Source organism: Balaenoptera acutorostrata, chromosome 10, assembly GCF_949987535.1.
Source record: "Balaenoptera acutorostrata chromosome 10, mBalAcu1.1, whole genome shotgun sequence".
NCBI classification, from domain to species: domain Eukaryota; kingdom Metazoa; phylum Chordata; class Mammalia; order Artiodactyla; family Balaenopteridae; genus Balaenoptera; species Balaenoptera acutorostrata.
This window is the reverse complement of record NC_080073.1, coordinates 21,741,280-21,758,210: the sequence shown is the minus strand read 5'-3', so window position 1 is coordinate 21,758,210 and position 16,931 is coordinate 21,741,280. Positions and strand designations below refer to the sequence as shown.

At 35.8% G+C, this 16,931-nt stretch overlaps 1 protein-coding gene across 2 annotated transcripts in view; it reads right to left on the bottom strand.

The window, feature by feature from the left end:
* TMF1 (TATA element modulatory factor 1) overlaps window positions 1-16,645 on the bottom strand; it is a 28,258-nt gene extending 11,613 nt beyond the window's left edge. The window contains exons 1-8 of one of the 2 annotated variants that reach the window (XM_007192427.2): window positions 16,242-16,645; window positions 12,579-13,783; window positions 10,720-10,823; window positions 9,942-10,068; window positions 7,193-7,298; window positions 2,842-2,984; window positions 2,297-2,463; window positions 1,845-2,001 (exon numbers count right to left, since the gene is read on the bottom strand). In XM_007192427.2, the coding sequence (XP_007192489.2) occupies window positions 1,845-2,001; window positions 2,297-2,463; window positions 2,842-2,984; window positions 7,193-7,298; window positions 9,942-10,068; window positions 10,720-10,823; window positions 12,579-13,783; window positions 16,242-16,383 (2,151 nt within the window). In that variant the 5' untranslated portion in view covers window positions 16,384-16,645. The remainder of the gene's footprint in view (window positions 1-1,844; window positions 2,002-2,296; window positions 2,464-2,841; window positions 2,985-7,192; window positions 7,299-9,941; window positions 10,069-10,719; window positions 10,824-12,578; window positions 13,784-16,241) is intronic. The other variant, XM_007192426.2, reaches the window with a different exon arrangement.
* Between the last annotated feature and the right edge of the window lie 286 nt (window positions 16,646-16,931).

Sequence of the window (16,931 nt, the reverse complement as noted above, 5' to 3'; positions counted from 1 at the left end):
GAAAACCTGCATGATGTTGAATTAGGCAACAGTCTCTTAAATGTGATGCCCAAAGCACAAGCAACAAAAGAAAAAATAGGTAAGCTGGACTTCAACAAAATTTATTGAACTTTTGTGTATCAAAGGACACTATGAAGAAAGTGAAAGACAACCTATAGAATGGGAGAAAATATTTGCAAATCCTACATTTGATAAGGGTCTAGTAGGCAGAATATATAAAGAACTCTTACAAATGAACAATAAAAAGATAATCAAAAAATGGGCAAAGAATTTAAACATTTGAATAAATTTCTCCAAAGGAGATACATAAACGGTCAATAAGCACATAAAATGATGCTCAACATCATTAATCATTAAGGGAATGTAAATCAATACCACAGTCAGATACCATTTTATACCCCTAAAAGGGCTATAATGGAAAAAAAAAAAAAAAAGACAATGACAAATACTGGCAAGAATGTAGAGAAACTGAAACCCTCATATATGGTTGGTGGGAACATAAAATGGTTCAGCAGCTGTGGAAAAGTTTGAGTTCCTGAAAAAGTTAAACATAGGATTACCATACGACCCGAGGGTATATATCTAAGAGAATTTAAAATATGTGTTCACACAAAAATTTGTAAATTAATGTTTATAGCAGCATTATTCATAATAACCAAAATGTGTAAAGACTTCTGGGTATATATCCAAAGGAAATGAAAACTCTAATTTGAAAAGATACAGGCACCCCAATGTTCATAGCAGCATTATTTACAATAGCCAAGATATGGAAGCAACCTAAGTGTCCATCAACAGATGAATGGAGATATATACATACATACATATATATATATATATATATATATATATATATATATATATATATATATATATGGTGTGTGTGTATACATACATAGTATATGGTATATATATAGTGGAATATTACTCAGCCATAAAAAAAAGACTCAAATTTTGCCTTGTGCAACAACATGGATGATTAGTAACATAAGTCAGAGAACAACAAATACTGTATAATATCATTTATATGTGGAATCTAAAAAATATAACAAACTAGTAAATATAACAAAAAAGAAACACTCAGATTTAGAGAACAAACTGTGGTTATCAGAGGGAAGACAGAAGTGGGGAGGAGAAAATTAGAAGTAGGGGACTAAGAGGTACAAACTACTATGTATAAAATAAATAAGCTACAAGGATATATTGTACAACACAGGGAATATAGCCAATATTTGATAATAACTAAAAATGGAGTATAACCTTTAAAAATTGTGAATTACTACATTGTACACCTGAAATGTATATAATATTGTACATCAGTCTACACCTCAGTAAAAATAAATAAAATTTAAAAGTGTAAATAACCCAAATATCTATCAAATGATGATTTTATAAGACAAAGCCTGACAAATGTTGGTTTTCTTCCTTCATTTGAGGTCCATGGACTCCCACAGATGCTATGAATGAACTCAGGAGTTAAACAGATTCTCCTGAAATTATATGCAATGTTTAGCATTTATCTGCATTCATGCATTTCCCTGGTAAGAACATCCCTAGATTTCATAGTGTTCTCAAATAAGTCTGAAATTCCCCCCCCCCAAAATAAGCAATACTGGTATAATGTAAGCATACTTTAACAACAGTTTAAAAAACACACAATTGATTAAGCTTGGCACAATCCAGTACTCTTAGAAAATGAGCCCAAAAGGATTTATAAGCCCAACAGGATTATAAAGAAAATGTAACACGTGTGCCACTACATAAGGTTTGATTCAAATTAACAGATTCTTTATTTTGAAGAAGCAGAAACAAAGATTTTAAAGACTAATTTTTCATCTAATGCTTACTTGAATCACTAATGTTTCTTGCTGCTGACGGGCTTCTTCTTGGGCCTTCTCCAGTGCTGCAGAAAGTTCTTCTTTAGCTCTCGTTTCACGACTTAGAGCAGCTTCCTGGGCTTCGCTATCCTTTGCAGCATTGGCTTTGTGGAGATCAGTAAGTTCTCTTAAAAAATTAAATAGATAATTTTTAAGTTAAAATAATGTAGTTAATTACATGACCAAATTAATGAAGTTTCCATGTAGATTTCCATGAGATCTACAGAATGAGGAAGAGTTCACCACATAATAAACAGTGACTACAGTGAGGACTCTGTTGAACTTGCTTTAACCAGTCACAAGTTCATATATAGGTAAGTTTATAAATGTTACTAGTGATCAGATAATAGAAAAAGTGTTTCTTCAACATCCTGCTCTGATAACTGATTTTAAACGAGGTGCACATTTGTTCATTTTCTTACTTGTATGCACTATCAAGAGCAGCCTGAATACTTCGGTTCTTTTCTTCAAGCTCATTCATGTCTACTTGAAGTCGGCCAAGATCCTTCTCTTGGCGTTCTACCACAGAATTTAGTTTCTTAATATTTTCTCTATGTTGTTTCTCAACCTCTTCTTTGCCATCAAGGACCTATATTATAAAAACAAAGGTATTTTTCAATAAAAAACACCACAGGAAATAATTGTATTCCACGAATCTCAAGTATTATAATAACGAAGAAGAATCTTAACATTTACTTCTTTTTTTTTTTTTTTTGGTCACGCCGCAGAGTATGTGATATCTTAGTTCCCTGACTGGGGACCAAACCGGCGCCCCCTGCAGTGGAAGCGTGGCAGCTTAACCACTGGATTGCCAAGGAAGTCCCAACATTCACTATAAAATTGCTTGAAAAATTCTTCCCAAATGATATACCTCAATAAATCATCCCAAATGTTTTATAAACCATGGCCATATGTTCATATTGGAAGTAATAACAATATATATATGCAGAGAAAGGTTAATATTCACCTGTTTTAAATGTTGTAACTCTTCTTCTAACTCTTTAACTTTTTTGTTCAGCTTTGCAATAATATTTTCATTTTCTCTGTCTTTAGCTCTTAATTTCTTAATGATGTTAGAATTATGCAGCTGCTGTTTTGAAAGTTTTTCTCCTGGCAATGGCAAAAAAGTATAAATTCAAATAATGATGATTCTCTAAGAATGTGAACTGAATGTTTTAACTAACCAGTGACATAAAATGACAGAATATTTGAAAAATCACAATGCTGTAACAGTCAATGTTAAACTGATTTGGACAGCATAAGCCATGAATGCTAAAATTACTAGGTAGTAGGATGGTGTGGGAACAGGATATTTACAGTCTTAAAGAATCACTCCCACATATTATAAATTACAAAGGGAAAAAAATGTGCTCTTACAATAGAGAAACCTGGTCACCATCTTAACCAAACATTCAGTTTTGACATCACTAATTGTGCTACAGCCTGACATGTGTCCACTGATGTGATGGAGTGGTAGGTGCACAATATCACCTATTATATTTCTTACTAGAAATCTGATCTGAATCTAATCATGAAGAAAGTGACAAATTCCTGAACATGGGGCATTCAATGGGACAACTGGACTCTACAAAATCTTTGATATCATGAAAAAGATATCCTAGATTGCTGGAAGACTAAAAGAACATAATGGCCAAATGCAATGAACAAACTTTGATTGGATCTTGGGGCAGAACAAATAACCAGGTATGAGAGTTATTTTTAGAGACAATTGAGATAAATGATGCAATACGTGCTGGAATACACTTCCAAATTAATGCTGATTTTCTTAGGTGTGATTATGATGTTGTGCTTGTCAAGAAAAAATGTACTTGTCCTTGAGAGATGCAGACTGAAGAATTGAGGAGTAGACTACAGAGTCAATGCAATTCCTATCAAAATTCCAACAGCATTTTTCACAAAAATAGAAACAACAACCCTAAAAGTCATATGGAACTGCAAAAGACCTCAAATAGCTGAAGTAAACCTGAGCAAGAACAAAGCTGGAGGTATCACATTTCCTTATTTCAAAACATATTACTAAGCTATAGTAATCAACACTATGGTACTGGCATAAAAACAAATATACAGGCCAGTGGAACAAAATGGAGAGCCCAGAAATAATCCATGTATTTACAGACAAGTGATCTTCAACAAGGGTGCCAAGAACACACAATGAGGAAAGGACAGTCTCATCAATAAACGGTACTGGGATATGCATACTCAGAAAAATGAAATGGTACCCCATCACACATCATATACAAAAATCAACTCAAAATAGATTAAAGACTTAAATGTAAGATCTGAAACGGTAAGACTATTAGAAGAAAACATAAGGGAAAAGCTTTCTGACATAAGTCTTGGGAATTATTTTTTGGATATGATCCCAAAAGCATAGGCTACAAAAGCAAAAACAGACATATGAGATTGCATCAAACTAAAAAACTACTGCACAGCAAAGGAAACAACAAAGTGAAGAGACAGTATGAAGAATGGAAGAAAATATGTGCAAACTATACACTAATAAGGGATTCATATCCAAAATATGTAAGAAATCACAGAACTTGATAACAAAAAAACAATTAAGCCAATTTTGAAAATGGGCTAAAGACATGAATAGGCATTTCTCAAAAAAGGTATACAAATGGGCAACAGGTATACAAAAAGGTGCTCAACATCACTAACCATCAGGGAAATGCAAATCAACACTAAAATGAGATGTCACCTCACACCTGTTGGGACAGCCATTATCAAAAAGACAAAAGATAAATACGGGAGAGGATGTGAAGAGAACCCTTGTGTACTAGTGGTGGCAATGTAAATTGGTACAGCCACTATGGATAACAGTATGAAGACTCCTCAAAAAATTAAAAATAGAACCATCATATGATCCACCGATCCCACTTCTGAATATATATATCCAAAAGTAATGAAATCAGTATCTCAAAGAGATATCTGCACCCCTGTTCACTGGAGCCTTATTTACAATAGCCCAGGTATGGAAACAATCTAAGTTTCCGTCAATGGATAAATGGATAAAGAAAATATGATACAGACAGATAGATATATATATATATATATATATATATATATAGACAGATATATAGGTAAGATATAAATATAGATATAAATAAAATATTATTTAGCTTTAAAAAAAAAATCTTGCCATTTGTGAGAACATGGATGAACCTAGAGGATGAAATAAACCAGACACAAATATGGCATGATCTCATTTATATGTGGAATATAAAAACGTTGAATTTGTAGAAGCAGAGAACAGAATGGTGGTTACCAAGGGCTAGTGGGTGGCGGAAATGGGGAGATGTTGGTCAAGGGATACAAAGTTTCAATTATGTAAGATGAGTATGTTCTACAGATCTAATGTACAGCATGATGGCTAAAGTTAATAATACTGTATGGTACACCTATAACTTGCTAAGAAGAGTAGATCTTAAAAGTGTTCTCATCACAGACACAAAGTGTGTGAAGTGACTGCTATATTAATTAGCTTGACTGTGGTAATCATTTCATAATATATACATAAATAAAAAATCACACTGTACACCTTAAATACATACAACTTTTATTTCTCAATTATACCTCAACAAAGCTGGATAAAAAAAGAATTTAGGAGTGGAATGATATGATATCTGTCACCTACTTTCAAGTGGTTTGGCAAAAGGGTAGTATATGCGTGTGCAGAAAGATATGGAGGAGGTGTGGCTAGATGTTAACAGTTGATGACTCTAGGTAATGAAGCAATCAGTTACTCACTGTAACGCACTCTCAGCTTTGAGACTTTCAGCTCTTCAGCTCTGAGTTAAAAAATACTTTTAGGGTATACAGAAGCAGTATGTGAATATACCCATAGATGAAACCATTCTATTTTCTCTATAAAGAAGTTCATTAAGCAAAAGAAAACATCAGCTCACTCTCTGATTAAATTAGTAAATTCCAACAAAGTGAAATTTGATATTAATATTCTTAATAATTTTTAAAAATTATGAAACCATGTACTTAGCTGTCCCCTCAGTCTCCAATGTTGTAACACAAGACAGTATCCGACTGCAAAATGTCTTGAGATACAATTATGTGTTTCATGTGCTTTAGTGCTAAGATTGCTTTATAATTATCTGTGTACCTATATTTCCCTCTCATTAAACTGTAAGTTCCTAAAGGACAGGGAATGTGTTATATTTATTACTATATCAAACACAATATCTGACATATTAACTGTTAAATATTAGCTGAATAAATGAAAAAGAAAAATTGGGTAAAACTAATTTTTTCAAATGAAGTGATTATTTCCAATTGTCCTCAAACACTTACTCTGGAAATTCACTTAAGTGCAATGATTTAAGTACAGAAATGTTCATCCCACTACTATTTGTAATGTTAACATTTTAGAAATAAATGTATAACCTTAGGAAGAGTAAAACAAATTATAATATATCCATATAATGGACTTTAACACAGCCATTAATAATGGTATCAAAACATTTAACGGCATAGAGAAATGTAAAAGAAAGAACACTGCCAATTAGATATATGATCTTAATTATGTTTAAAAATGTAATAAAATGCATTAAAAAGGAACTAGAAGAAATTAATATTTCCTTATAAAATTGAATTATGATCTATTTTTTCGCTTTCTTCATATACTTCCTATAACTTCAAAATTTTCTGCAAGTAGCAAGCATTATTCTTATAACTAAAAAACTTTAAGAAAAGAAAAAGAAAAATTTATTTAACCATCCTTTCCAAAACTACCTTCCTATGACATTACAGAAAGAAATTAATTCAATGTCCAACTGTGATGTTTTATCTCATGAAGAATCTTTAATTTTCATAACCCTGTTAATTATGAATCTTTTCATACAGAAAGTACTTAATAACTAAAAAATTAAAACATGAATGTAAGAAAAAATTCACTATCAAATGCCAGAACAATAAAATGATAGCACATAGTACCCAAGCTAGAGATTCAGATACTATATAAATTCCAGAATTATAACTTTCAAATATCTTGGTTTAAATGAGGGCTCTAAAACCTGTTAGAAGCTTTCTTAGGGAAGCACAAAATTCTATTTCTCAAGGAGTTATTTTTTTACATCCCTAGAAACAAAAAGCTATATACATTATACCTCTACTTCTCTACATCTTGCTCCCCATTCTTCCATGAATTGTTGTCTACCATTTCTGAGGTTTAAGTCCAAACCTTTCTTGCTTCCAATATTTTTTCATTAGGAAGCAGCAGCTAGTCACGTGGTATCTTCCTGTTCTCACAATATTTTTCATAACCAACTAAGTATTTTACATACCTTCTTCCATTAACCCTCGGATCTGCTCATCTTTCTCTTTCAAAAGGTCTGCCGTTTCACTACTATTTAATCTAGTAGCAAGTTCTTCTTTTATATTTTTGATTTCCTAATTAAAAAAGAAAGAATATGAGTATCATAAAGCATTACTTTCATTCTGGGCATATTTTTCAATTTTTTTCCATATCCAAATAATCACATTCTCAATAAGAATCCATAAGTTTTGTACTGTTAACCTGAGTTTATATTACCTTGGTTAATTAAGAGTAAGTGAACAACTTTGAAAATGACATAGAAGACCTGAATTCAGACATAAACAGGTTTTAAAATGGAAATGTAAATGAGAAGAAGTTAACTTACAATACTCTTTTTGAGTATCTCTACACATTTTCTACAGGTTAAGCATTATTTTTGAAACATTCAACTAGTATATCTCCATTTTTCACTGTATTTCTTTTCCTCAGCTGAAACTCACTGCACTTACAAACATGTTGTGAAGTGAGAGAAAAAACATAATTTCATAAGGTTCGATCTACTTTAATAAAGCAGAGATTCAGCAGAAACATGTTAAGATATTTTATCTTCTAAAACTACAATGGAGAAGTATGGTGATATGAAAAGTGTCCTATGATTTTAAACTTGGTTTTTATGATGCTCTGAAACTAAAAATAGCTAAAATAAACTAACATTTATTAGGTATTTAAACCATGCTTTGTATCCGTTATCATTTAATCCTTACAACAATCCTGGGAGGGAGGCACTTGTACTATTCAACTACACAAATAAGAAAATAAGACTGAGAAAGCTTGAGTAAACTTTGAAGGTCAGAGAGCTATAAAGTGGTAGAGTTATAACTTAAACCCAGGTCTGTGAATCTTTAAAGCCCATGCTCTGAACTATCCACAACATTGATGTCCATTTCCAACTGTCAAAATTTCATCCATCAAGGTCCAGTAAGAATATCATCTCTGGGACTTCGCTGGTGGCGCAGTGGTTAAGAATCCACCTGCCAATGCAGGGGGCACAGGTTCGAGCCCTGGTCCAGGAGGATCCCACATGCCGTGGAGCAACTAAGCCCATGCACCACAACTACTGAGACTGTGCTCTAGAGCCCGCGAGCCACAACTACTGAGCCTGCATGCCACAACTACTGAAGCCCACGCCTGGAGCCCATGCTCTGCAACAAGAGAAGCCACCGCAATGAGAAGCCCGCGCACTGCAACAAAGAGTAGACCCCGCTCGCCGCAACTAGAGAAAGCCCGTGGGCAGCAACAAAGACCCAACGCAGCCAAAAAAAATTAAAATAAATAAATAAATAAATAAATAAATAAAATAAAATAAAAAAAAGATTGTCATGTCTTCCATGAAATCTTCCTCAATTCCTCTGATCAGAATTCACCCTCCATGATACCATTTCAAAGTGCTTATTCAACTGCCTACTACTATATATTTGTTGACATTATTTGTCTTCCAACAGTAGAAAAGCAAACTCTTCACTTAAGGTAATTAAATTCACCTTTAAATTTCCTATGGATCCTAAGCACGGGGTTCATACATGGCAGTACACATAAAATGTGTTAAAACGTAGGACCCAAGTTTTTTCCAGCTATAATTAATGGTTTAGATCTATTTTAGATCTATAATTCAAAGTGCACTACAGAAGACAAACATTACTTAAAATCTACTTTTTGTACTGTATTCAGATGGAATAGAGCAAGAACATGAAGAGTTAAGTTGGTTAGATAGTTTCAGGTTATTATTAGTGTCTAAAATGATACTAAGTAAAGTTGCTAGTTAAAGCAACCAAGCAGATAGAAGTATATCATATTTCTTTTCTGTAAGAATATATAGAGAAAAATTATAAATATTAACATTGACATTCGTCAAGAAGGGGGAAAACAACCTCAGAAGGGCAAATACTGAGAAATGTTGTAATACTTGGGATACAAGCAATAATTACTAACCTTAATTGGTTACCAATATCTGAAACAGCCAACTGTTCCAAATCATAAGAATTAGAACAAATATTTCCCAATCAGGAGCAATTTTGCTCCCAAGGGGACATTTGGCAATGTCTGGCAACATTTTCAATTATCACAACTGAGGGGGGATTAGGTTGGGGTTGAGGAGAGAAGGGTGATACTGGCATCTTGTAGGTAGGGGCCTGGGATGCTGGTAAATACCCGACAATGCACAGGACAGTCCCATACAATATAAAATTATCCAGCCCAAAATGTCAGTAGTGCTGAGGCTGAGAAATCCTACATTAGATAAATCGACATTTTATTCTAATATTCAATGTCACTAATCATTAGGAATTTTTATTTTAAAATTACTTTGACTTGAAGGAGTATATATATATATATATATATATATATATATATAATGTTTGAAGTGGAAGGGAAAAATAACAAATGAGAGTAATGGTAATTTTTAAAATTTATAGAGTGCCATTAAGATTTAAGTGTTATTTATTTTGATGGACTCATCATTTATAAAAATTATTCTAAAGATCCTTGCTATATATCTTGCAAGGACTTACACATAAATTATACAAATACTGGCTTAGATTTTTTTTAAAGTATCAAAAGTGTAATCCTAAAGGTGCGAAAAATCTAAAATTTAAGTGTTAATACACTACATGGTATCCTTTTAATCTTACTTCTTTTTTCCAGTACCAAAATAATAACGCATTCCTCAAAAAAATATGTCTCTGTAGAGTTTATTTAATATTATTTTAAACTTCCATTACCTTTTTAGCAGCATCTCTCTCTTTGCAGGCTAGCTGAACTTTCTTTTCTGCTTCTGCAATTCTTTGAGTAAACTCATCTTTCAAGGAAGAAATGCTGCTGCTCTCTTCTTTCACTCTGATCATTTCACTAAATTTAAAATAATACTGAGACTGAAAATACTTGTTTATATATTCTAAAGTTAACAGATGAGTTCAGTTTGCAAAAACAAAAAACTAACATTCTCTTCAACATACACTTTACTAAAATAGATTAATTGTAGGCCTGTTAACTTTTAAGAGAAAAATTACCTGCCTAATTTATTTTAAAACACTTCAAAGAAAACCCATTAGAAATTGAAAATGTCACCAATACATGATGTGTAAAAATTACAAAAAGGTAACTAAAACTTTTCACTGTTAAATCTTATTGTGTCACATTTTACTAATCAGCTCCTTAAAGCAAACTAGTACTCAGTATTTTTTTAAACTATAATTTCAGTTTTCTATAAATATACCTTTTAAATCTCTAATACTAATAGATTATTAATAACAAAGGGGAAGAGGTTTTTTTGTTTTTGTTTTGCAAAACACCTCTCTTCAGTGCCAGTGGTAAAAGAGTAAGACAATTTGAGGAGAAAAGTAATCTCTAAGGGTAGAATGGAAATACCATTCAATTCTCAATAATTATAAACAAGTTAAAATATAAAACATTTTAATTTAAAAAACATTCTTAAGTAATAACCAAGTGTATGGACCACTACAAAATGTGTAAAATTACTCACATTTGTAAAGTACTTACTCTTTCAGATTATCATAAGCTTCTTCTAGAAGTGCTTTTTCTTTACTAAGAGATAATAACTGAGCTTCCCTTTTATCCAGTTTCTCATTCAGAAATTCAACTGTCTGGATAAGAAGAATACACAAAAGTCCAACATTTAACTTTAAAAGACCATTTTTACACGCAGGTGAAAAAGTAAAGGCCACCGAATCACTGTAATAAATAAAACAGCATTATCTCATAGGAAGAATTAAAAACAAAACTGGGAACACAGCAGACACAGAACAGCAAGAACTCACACACAGTGGGTAGGAGGGTATAAATTAGTACTACAACCACCTAGTTGGTAGTTTGGTAAAACGCTTTGGAAAACAGTTAAGCAATATCTAGTTGAAGATCTACATACCCCTTCATGTAGAAAATTCTACTTTTAGGTGTACCTCAGAGGAGAAAACTCTTTCATAAGTGTACAAGAACGTTTACAGCAATTCATTTGCAATAGCAAAAATGTGGGAAGAGTGTACATGACCACTAAAAAAGGAAGGGAGATGAGATGCAATCAAAAAGGTCAAAGAGGGGCTTCAAAGCTTCTACTAATGTTCTCTATCTTATCTGGGTAGTGGATATACAAGTGTTTGTTTCTCCATATTATTCTTCAACCCAAACATGTAACATGCAACATTTTTAGCATGATACATTGCATTTAAAAAATGAAATTAACTTTAGAAAATCGATAGGCATATAATTTTTAAATCTCCAGAATATATTAGTATAAAGCTAAGCAAAAAGGAATGGTTAGACTATCTTATTCCTTAGGTCCTGCTGAAGCAGTGATACACTTGTGTATGAGGAGAGGAACGGTGCCTTTTGTACTAAAAAATAAATAAATAAAATCTTACCTGATTTAGGTCTAGATTAACTTAGAAATCACTTACCTTCTAACAATGGTTCAAAAATATCTTATTAATAATAGCGTTGGTTTCTAGGAATTCAAACTGCTATTATAGCTAGAGCATGGCATTTTGTTTGTGAATAATATTAAACCTAGGTAACAGAGTCTGGCACTTTTTTTACTTTAAATAATTCAATACACGACACTTAGAGGACATTTCTTCAAGATATCCTGTATCTCAGAAGAGTCTATTAAAGATGCCAGATCCAACTCAATTCTACACCTAAAAATCATAGGAAAAACGAAAACTGTGACTTAATGTTAAAGAATTTACACCACTTTCCTTTTTTACGTATTAGGTAAAAGCAATTTGTCATTCCTAAACAACACTTTTGATCCTTGGACATTTCCCTTTCTTATTCATTTAAGATAGCTATCAATAGGAAATATCAAAAACAACATAAAAAACAAACAAGCAATTAATAACAACAGAAAAACATCAATGATCTGAGACCAAATTTTTCATTCAAGATTTGCTACAAATAATGTGAACATGCAAAATTTTTTTGATATAAGAAAAATCATATAATATTTAGATTTGTTTGAGCATCTGTATCTGCAAAGGAGTTGAAGGTATCTGTTTACATAAGAAGACAGTCCCTTACAAACTAATAAATTAATGAGTCTAGCAAAAGAGAATATTAAGGTGATAAGGACTCAACAGTAAAGGCCTAAGATGGAAACTTTTTTACGCTTAGTTATACTGAACTATCAACTTATGCTACCATACTTGCCTTCGAGAAATTTCAAATAATTTAGCATCAATAATTCTTCAAGTTTAAGATCCTTAACACCACACTTAAAAGGCAAAATGCTTATCTTTTTTAATCAGTACAAACCATTAGGCATCACTGAATATTAAAAATAAACCAATGACTTAATCTCTGAAAAGCATATCAAAAAATCCTCTTCCACTTCCTAGAGTTACCTTGAATACATCTTCCTTCTCAGAAAGTGCTTCTGACTGACTTTCAGGAGCTTCAGGCTGCTCAGCCACCTTGTCTAGGACAGTATGCCCTTCATTTACTGGTGTAGAAGAAACCAAGACATCAGGCTGTTCACAGTTAACAGGAGTTGCACTTCGTCCACTTTCTTCCATTTCTGTTTCTTCAGTGGGCATAATTAATGTTTCATTTGCTTCTTCAGGTTTTCCTTCAACAGATTCAACTGTTTTAGCCTTTGGAGTTGAAGAATTAACTATAATAGGTACTAAAGCATATCCCTTGCCTGACAATTCATCATCTGAATTGATTTCGCTTACACTACGGCTATCTAATGACTGTACACTAAACGAGTCTATTCTTTCAAAAGCATCAGATGAGCAGCAACTCTCAGTGAGTTTTTGGAAATCATCTAAACGATTATATTCAGGACAAGCAGATGCCGAGAGAAGCTGAAAGGATGTCTGCATCAAGTGCAGACTTGATTTTGAATCTGTAGTCTCTTGTCTCGAACTTGCTGAGCTCTCACTTATTACACTTTCATGATCTAAAACTTCAATATCACTAGTGGTAGAAGTACCTGATGAGAAGGTACTAACAGGAGGAGAAGGTGTATTGCTCTGTCTGTCTTCGTGTTTTTGCTCCTTAGGCTCCAAAGCCATGTCCTTTGCTTCTGCTGTGAGAGGCTGTGTAGGCATATTAGATACATTTTCCCTAGTTGTTTTCACATTAATTACACTTTCAGATACTTTCAAATGTACTGTTGACACCTTTGTATCAGATTCTTTATTAAGAGTTTCTTCATGCTTGCCCTCAGTTTTAGGAGACAGAGTACTCGCTGTCAGAGTTTCCCCTGATACACACGGAGGAGAGTCTTCTACTTTGGACTCAGGGGCTTCAGTTGTTCTTGACTGTCCAGCGTGCAAGGACTCCTGTAAGGGGCTTTTCACTTCTTCTTCTGGTCGCTGTGATTTAGCTGGTGGTTTTGATACCACTGGACTCTTCTGAATGGTCTGGACATCGGTGGGAGAGAGAAAGGCACTGAAGAAATTTTCAGATTCATCTACCACAGTTCTCCGAACTGGCTTTGTAATTGCTTTAGGAGACGCTACCGGTTGACTCTGAGGTTCAGTGTCGGATTTTAACCCCCAGGTTGAAGTATCCCATCCTCCACTGACAGGGGGGCTTATTCCTTTGACAAAAAATATATATATATTAAAAAAGAAAAAATTATACCTATATATAAAGCATTTAAATTACAATCATTACTATAAGTCAATATAAATATGTTTTTTTAAAACCCCAGAGAACACAACCCATAATTTGGACCTGCTGAAGTCCTTGCTTACTACGTAATTAATTAGTTCATCGTTTAACTTTGGGCCTTAAAAAGAAAAACTGGTGTGCATCTGCCAAGAGGAACTAGGAGCAAAGCTGAAAGACTAGACTGAACCTGGCCTACCAGAAGCAAGTATGTTATTCCCTCCTACAACAAATTAATAAAGTAATGGTATGTGTTAATAACCAATGCTAAGTCCAAGATACATATGATGCATCTCATAATAACGGGCAGTATCTTCACTTACAGGTCATGTGTAGTCATGGCAAATAGAATCTACCTTCTATACAATTAGTTCCATATTAATTTTATTGTAATATCAATGATAAAACATAGTTATCAGCTAGACAGATGGCAACACTCAAAAGCTGAACCCAAAATACTGGTGACAAATGTCCTTTTTCAAAGATCAAAGTAAACTGATGGGAACAGTAACTTCTAAAGGGCAAATTCATTTTCATCCACTTAATGACAAGCTCATTCTCCAAGTCCCACTCTCCAAACCTACTCTGAGAAAGTTTTGTTCTCTTGCTAAATTCCAAATTATGTTAGCAATTATAGAAGGTCATATGAATTTCAAAAATGCACATTTTAAAAAAATTATTGCTTTTTGACAAAGACAGCAGTTTACACTAGGATTTTTTTTAAAACACTAGGGAGAAAATAACCATCTTCTGAGCAAAATAGGTAATTCTATCAGTCATACAAATAATATGTTACTGAAAAACCCGATGATAAACAAAAAATGGCATATTTGCTAAAATATTTAAAGCATTTCTTTAAAAAAATTTCTTCCATTTCTAACTTCAAAAGTGGCTGAGCAGAATCATCACAAACCCTAAACACTTAAAAGCTGGTGGGCAGAGCACAAGTACCTAAAAGCTAACAAGCCCAATACTAAATTCTATCCTTTAATATGACTTCGGAGATAAGTAGGCAATTTTAGCTTGGGGATACAGTTTTACATCCATTTGTTCAGTATATCAGAACGGCGAAAAAAGGGAGAAAAACAAAATTAAAGACACAAAGGAACAAGCAAAATAAAATCTGCTGATTAGTTTAATTTATTGTCATGGCAACGAATGACAGAAGTCAAATTTGCCTGCTGGAGAAAGTTTTATATAAATCGCAGGGTTATGTGATATCCACTTAAATCACTCCATTCTGAAGACTGGTCATCTTTGAGTGACGGCGATGTAAAACATAGGTGATCAGTCAACATTTATGGCATTTCACTAAAACCTGAGTCTATTCTGGATAACTTATTTAAGAAAAAAAAAAAGGAATTATAGAGCAGGATTCGAGCCCCGGATTTCATAAAAGGAGTATCCTTACATTTACAACTTACATTCTGTCTCTTTTAAAGTTAAGACATTCAAAACGTGGGGTAGCCTGAAAAAAGGAAGTGGAGCTCCTCCCACCAAGATCCTATAACATCTTGGAAAAAGTAACAGGATGGTGACATAAACACATGAGCCGAAATATCTTAAAACGATGCACCTCAAATGTAGGTCCTGACATCTCAAAGACGTAAAATGAGGAACAGAAACCAGAAAGGAGTCGTCAGGAATAACTTATTCTTCCTCCCAGAGGTTGACAACCCCAAAGTCGGGCCCATCTGTACTCCACACACCAAAAGGAGAAACTGTTGCTTAGACTTAGCGCTAAAAGCAGCTGAAGATCCCTGAAAAGTGAAGCCCAGGGACTCTGAGAAAGAGAGACGAGGCGATCGGAGGCTAGACCGCGACGCGACCCGAAGTCGCGAGCCGCGCCCCCACGACCCTCCCGCGGGCGGAGTGGCCCAGAGGAAGGGACCGCGCCGTCTCTGCACCACGGAGGGCAGCGCCAGAACTCGAGGAGCTGTTTCAGGAGAGACGGCCATACAGAGCCCAGGAGGCGCGCAGCGCCCGCTAAGTGTTCGTGACTGTTCTTCCCGTCCCCGCGGACTGATTCCGATACTGGGCTCGGACAGCGTCCCGGGCGCGCAGCCGGCCCGGGTTCAAGGGACTGTGATGCGGCCCACGTGGAGGGAGGGCGCGGGGCCACGACCACCGAATAAGGTCCCCGTCAGCCCCCACCCGGGGCCACGGGCACGGAGGGGCCCAGGGCTGGGTTCTCCCTAGGGACTAGAGCAAAGACCAACTGAGAGGCCAGAGCAGGGTCTGGGGCCGGGCTGGGGACGAGGACTTGATCAGAAAGTCCGTCGCTCAGCGAGGCGGGAGCCCCCACTCCCCCACCCCCGCCGCTTCACCTGTCGGCCTCGGAAGAGACGCCCGCGGGAGCGCAGTGACGCCGCCGCTCGCGCCCTTACCCGGCTCTCCGTACGGAATGGTCTCGGCCCAGGCGCTCGGCTCCTCTTCCTGGATGTCCAGGACCCTGTCGATGGACTTCTGGGCCTGAGACAGGGCCTGCTTGGCGAAGCTGGAGAGCTGGGAGGCGTTGAACCAGCTCATCTCCCCGCCTCAGCCGCCGGCGGCGGCGGCGGCGGCAGCACCGAACGGGAAGGCCGAGGGACAAGTCGACTGCCGCGGACCCGGCGGAGGGTCCACGGAGAGCCTCGCCCCCTTCTCCACTCGGCGGGCCCTGTCAGCGGGGAGCCATGACCCCGCAGGTCTCCCCCGAGCCGGGGACGTTACCCTCAGCGCTTCCCTCACAGCTGAGACGGAAGGCTCAGACTGCGCACGCGCTGGCTGCTTCCACGTACACAACCGGCAACTCCCGGAGCCCAAAGTTCCGCCGATAGACGGAAGAACCGAAGAAGAACGTTGACGTCACTTCCTGGGGCCCAGGATTGCCAGTAGTTATGGAGGAACGCGGAACGGTTCCTATCGAAACTGATTCCAGACGTAGTGCGGCGATTGTCAGCCCTGGGAGGAATTCTGTGGCTATATCAGCAGGGGCTGATTCCTCCGGGAGGAATATGCGAGTTCTGAAATGGGTTCCTTCCTGGAAAATAGCTCTTGTATTAAGAGCTAGAGCCTTGCCAGCAATAATTGAAGAG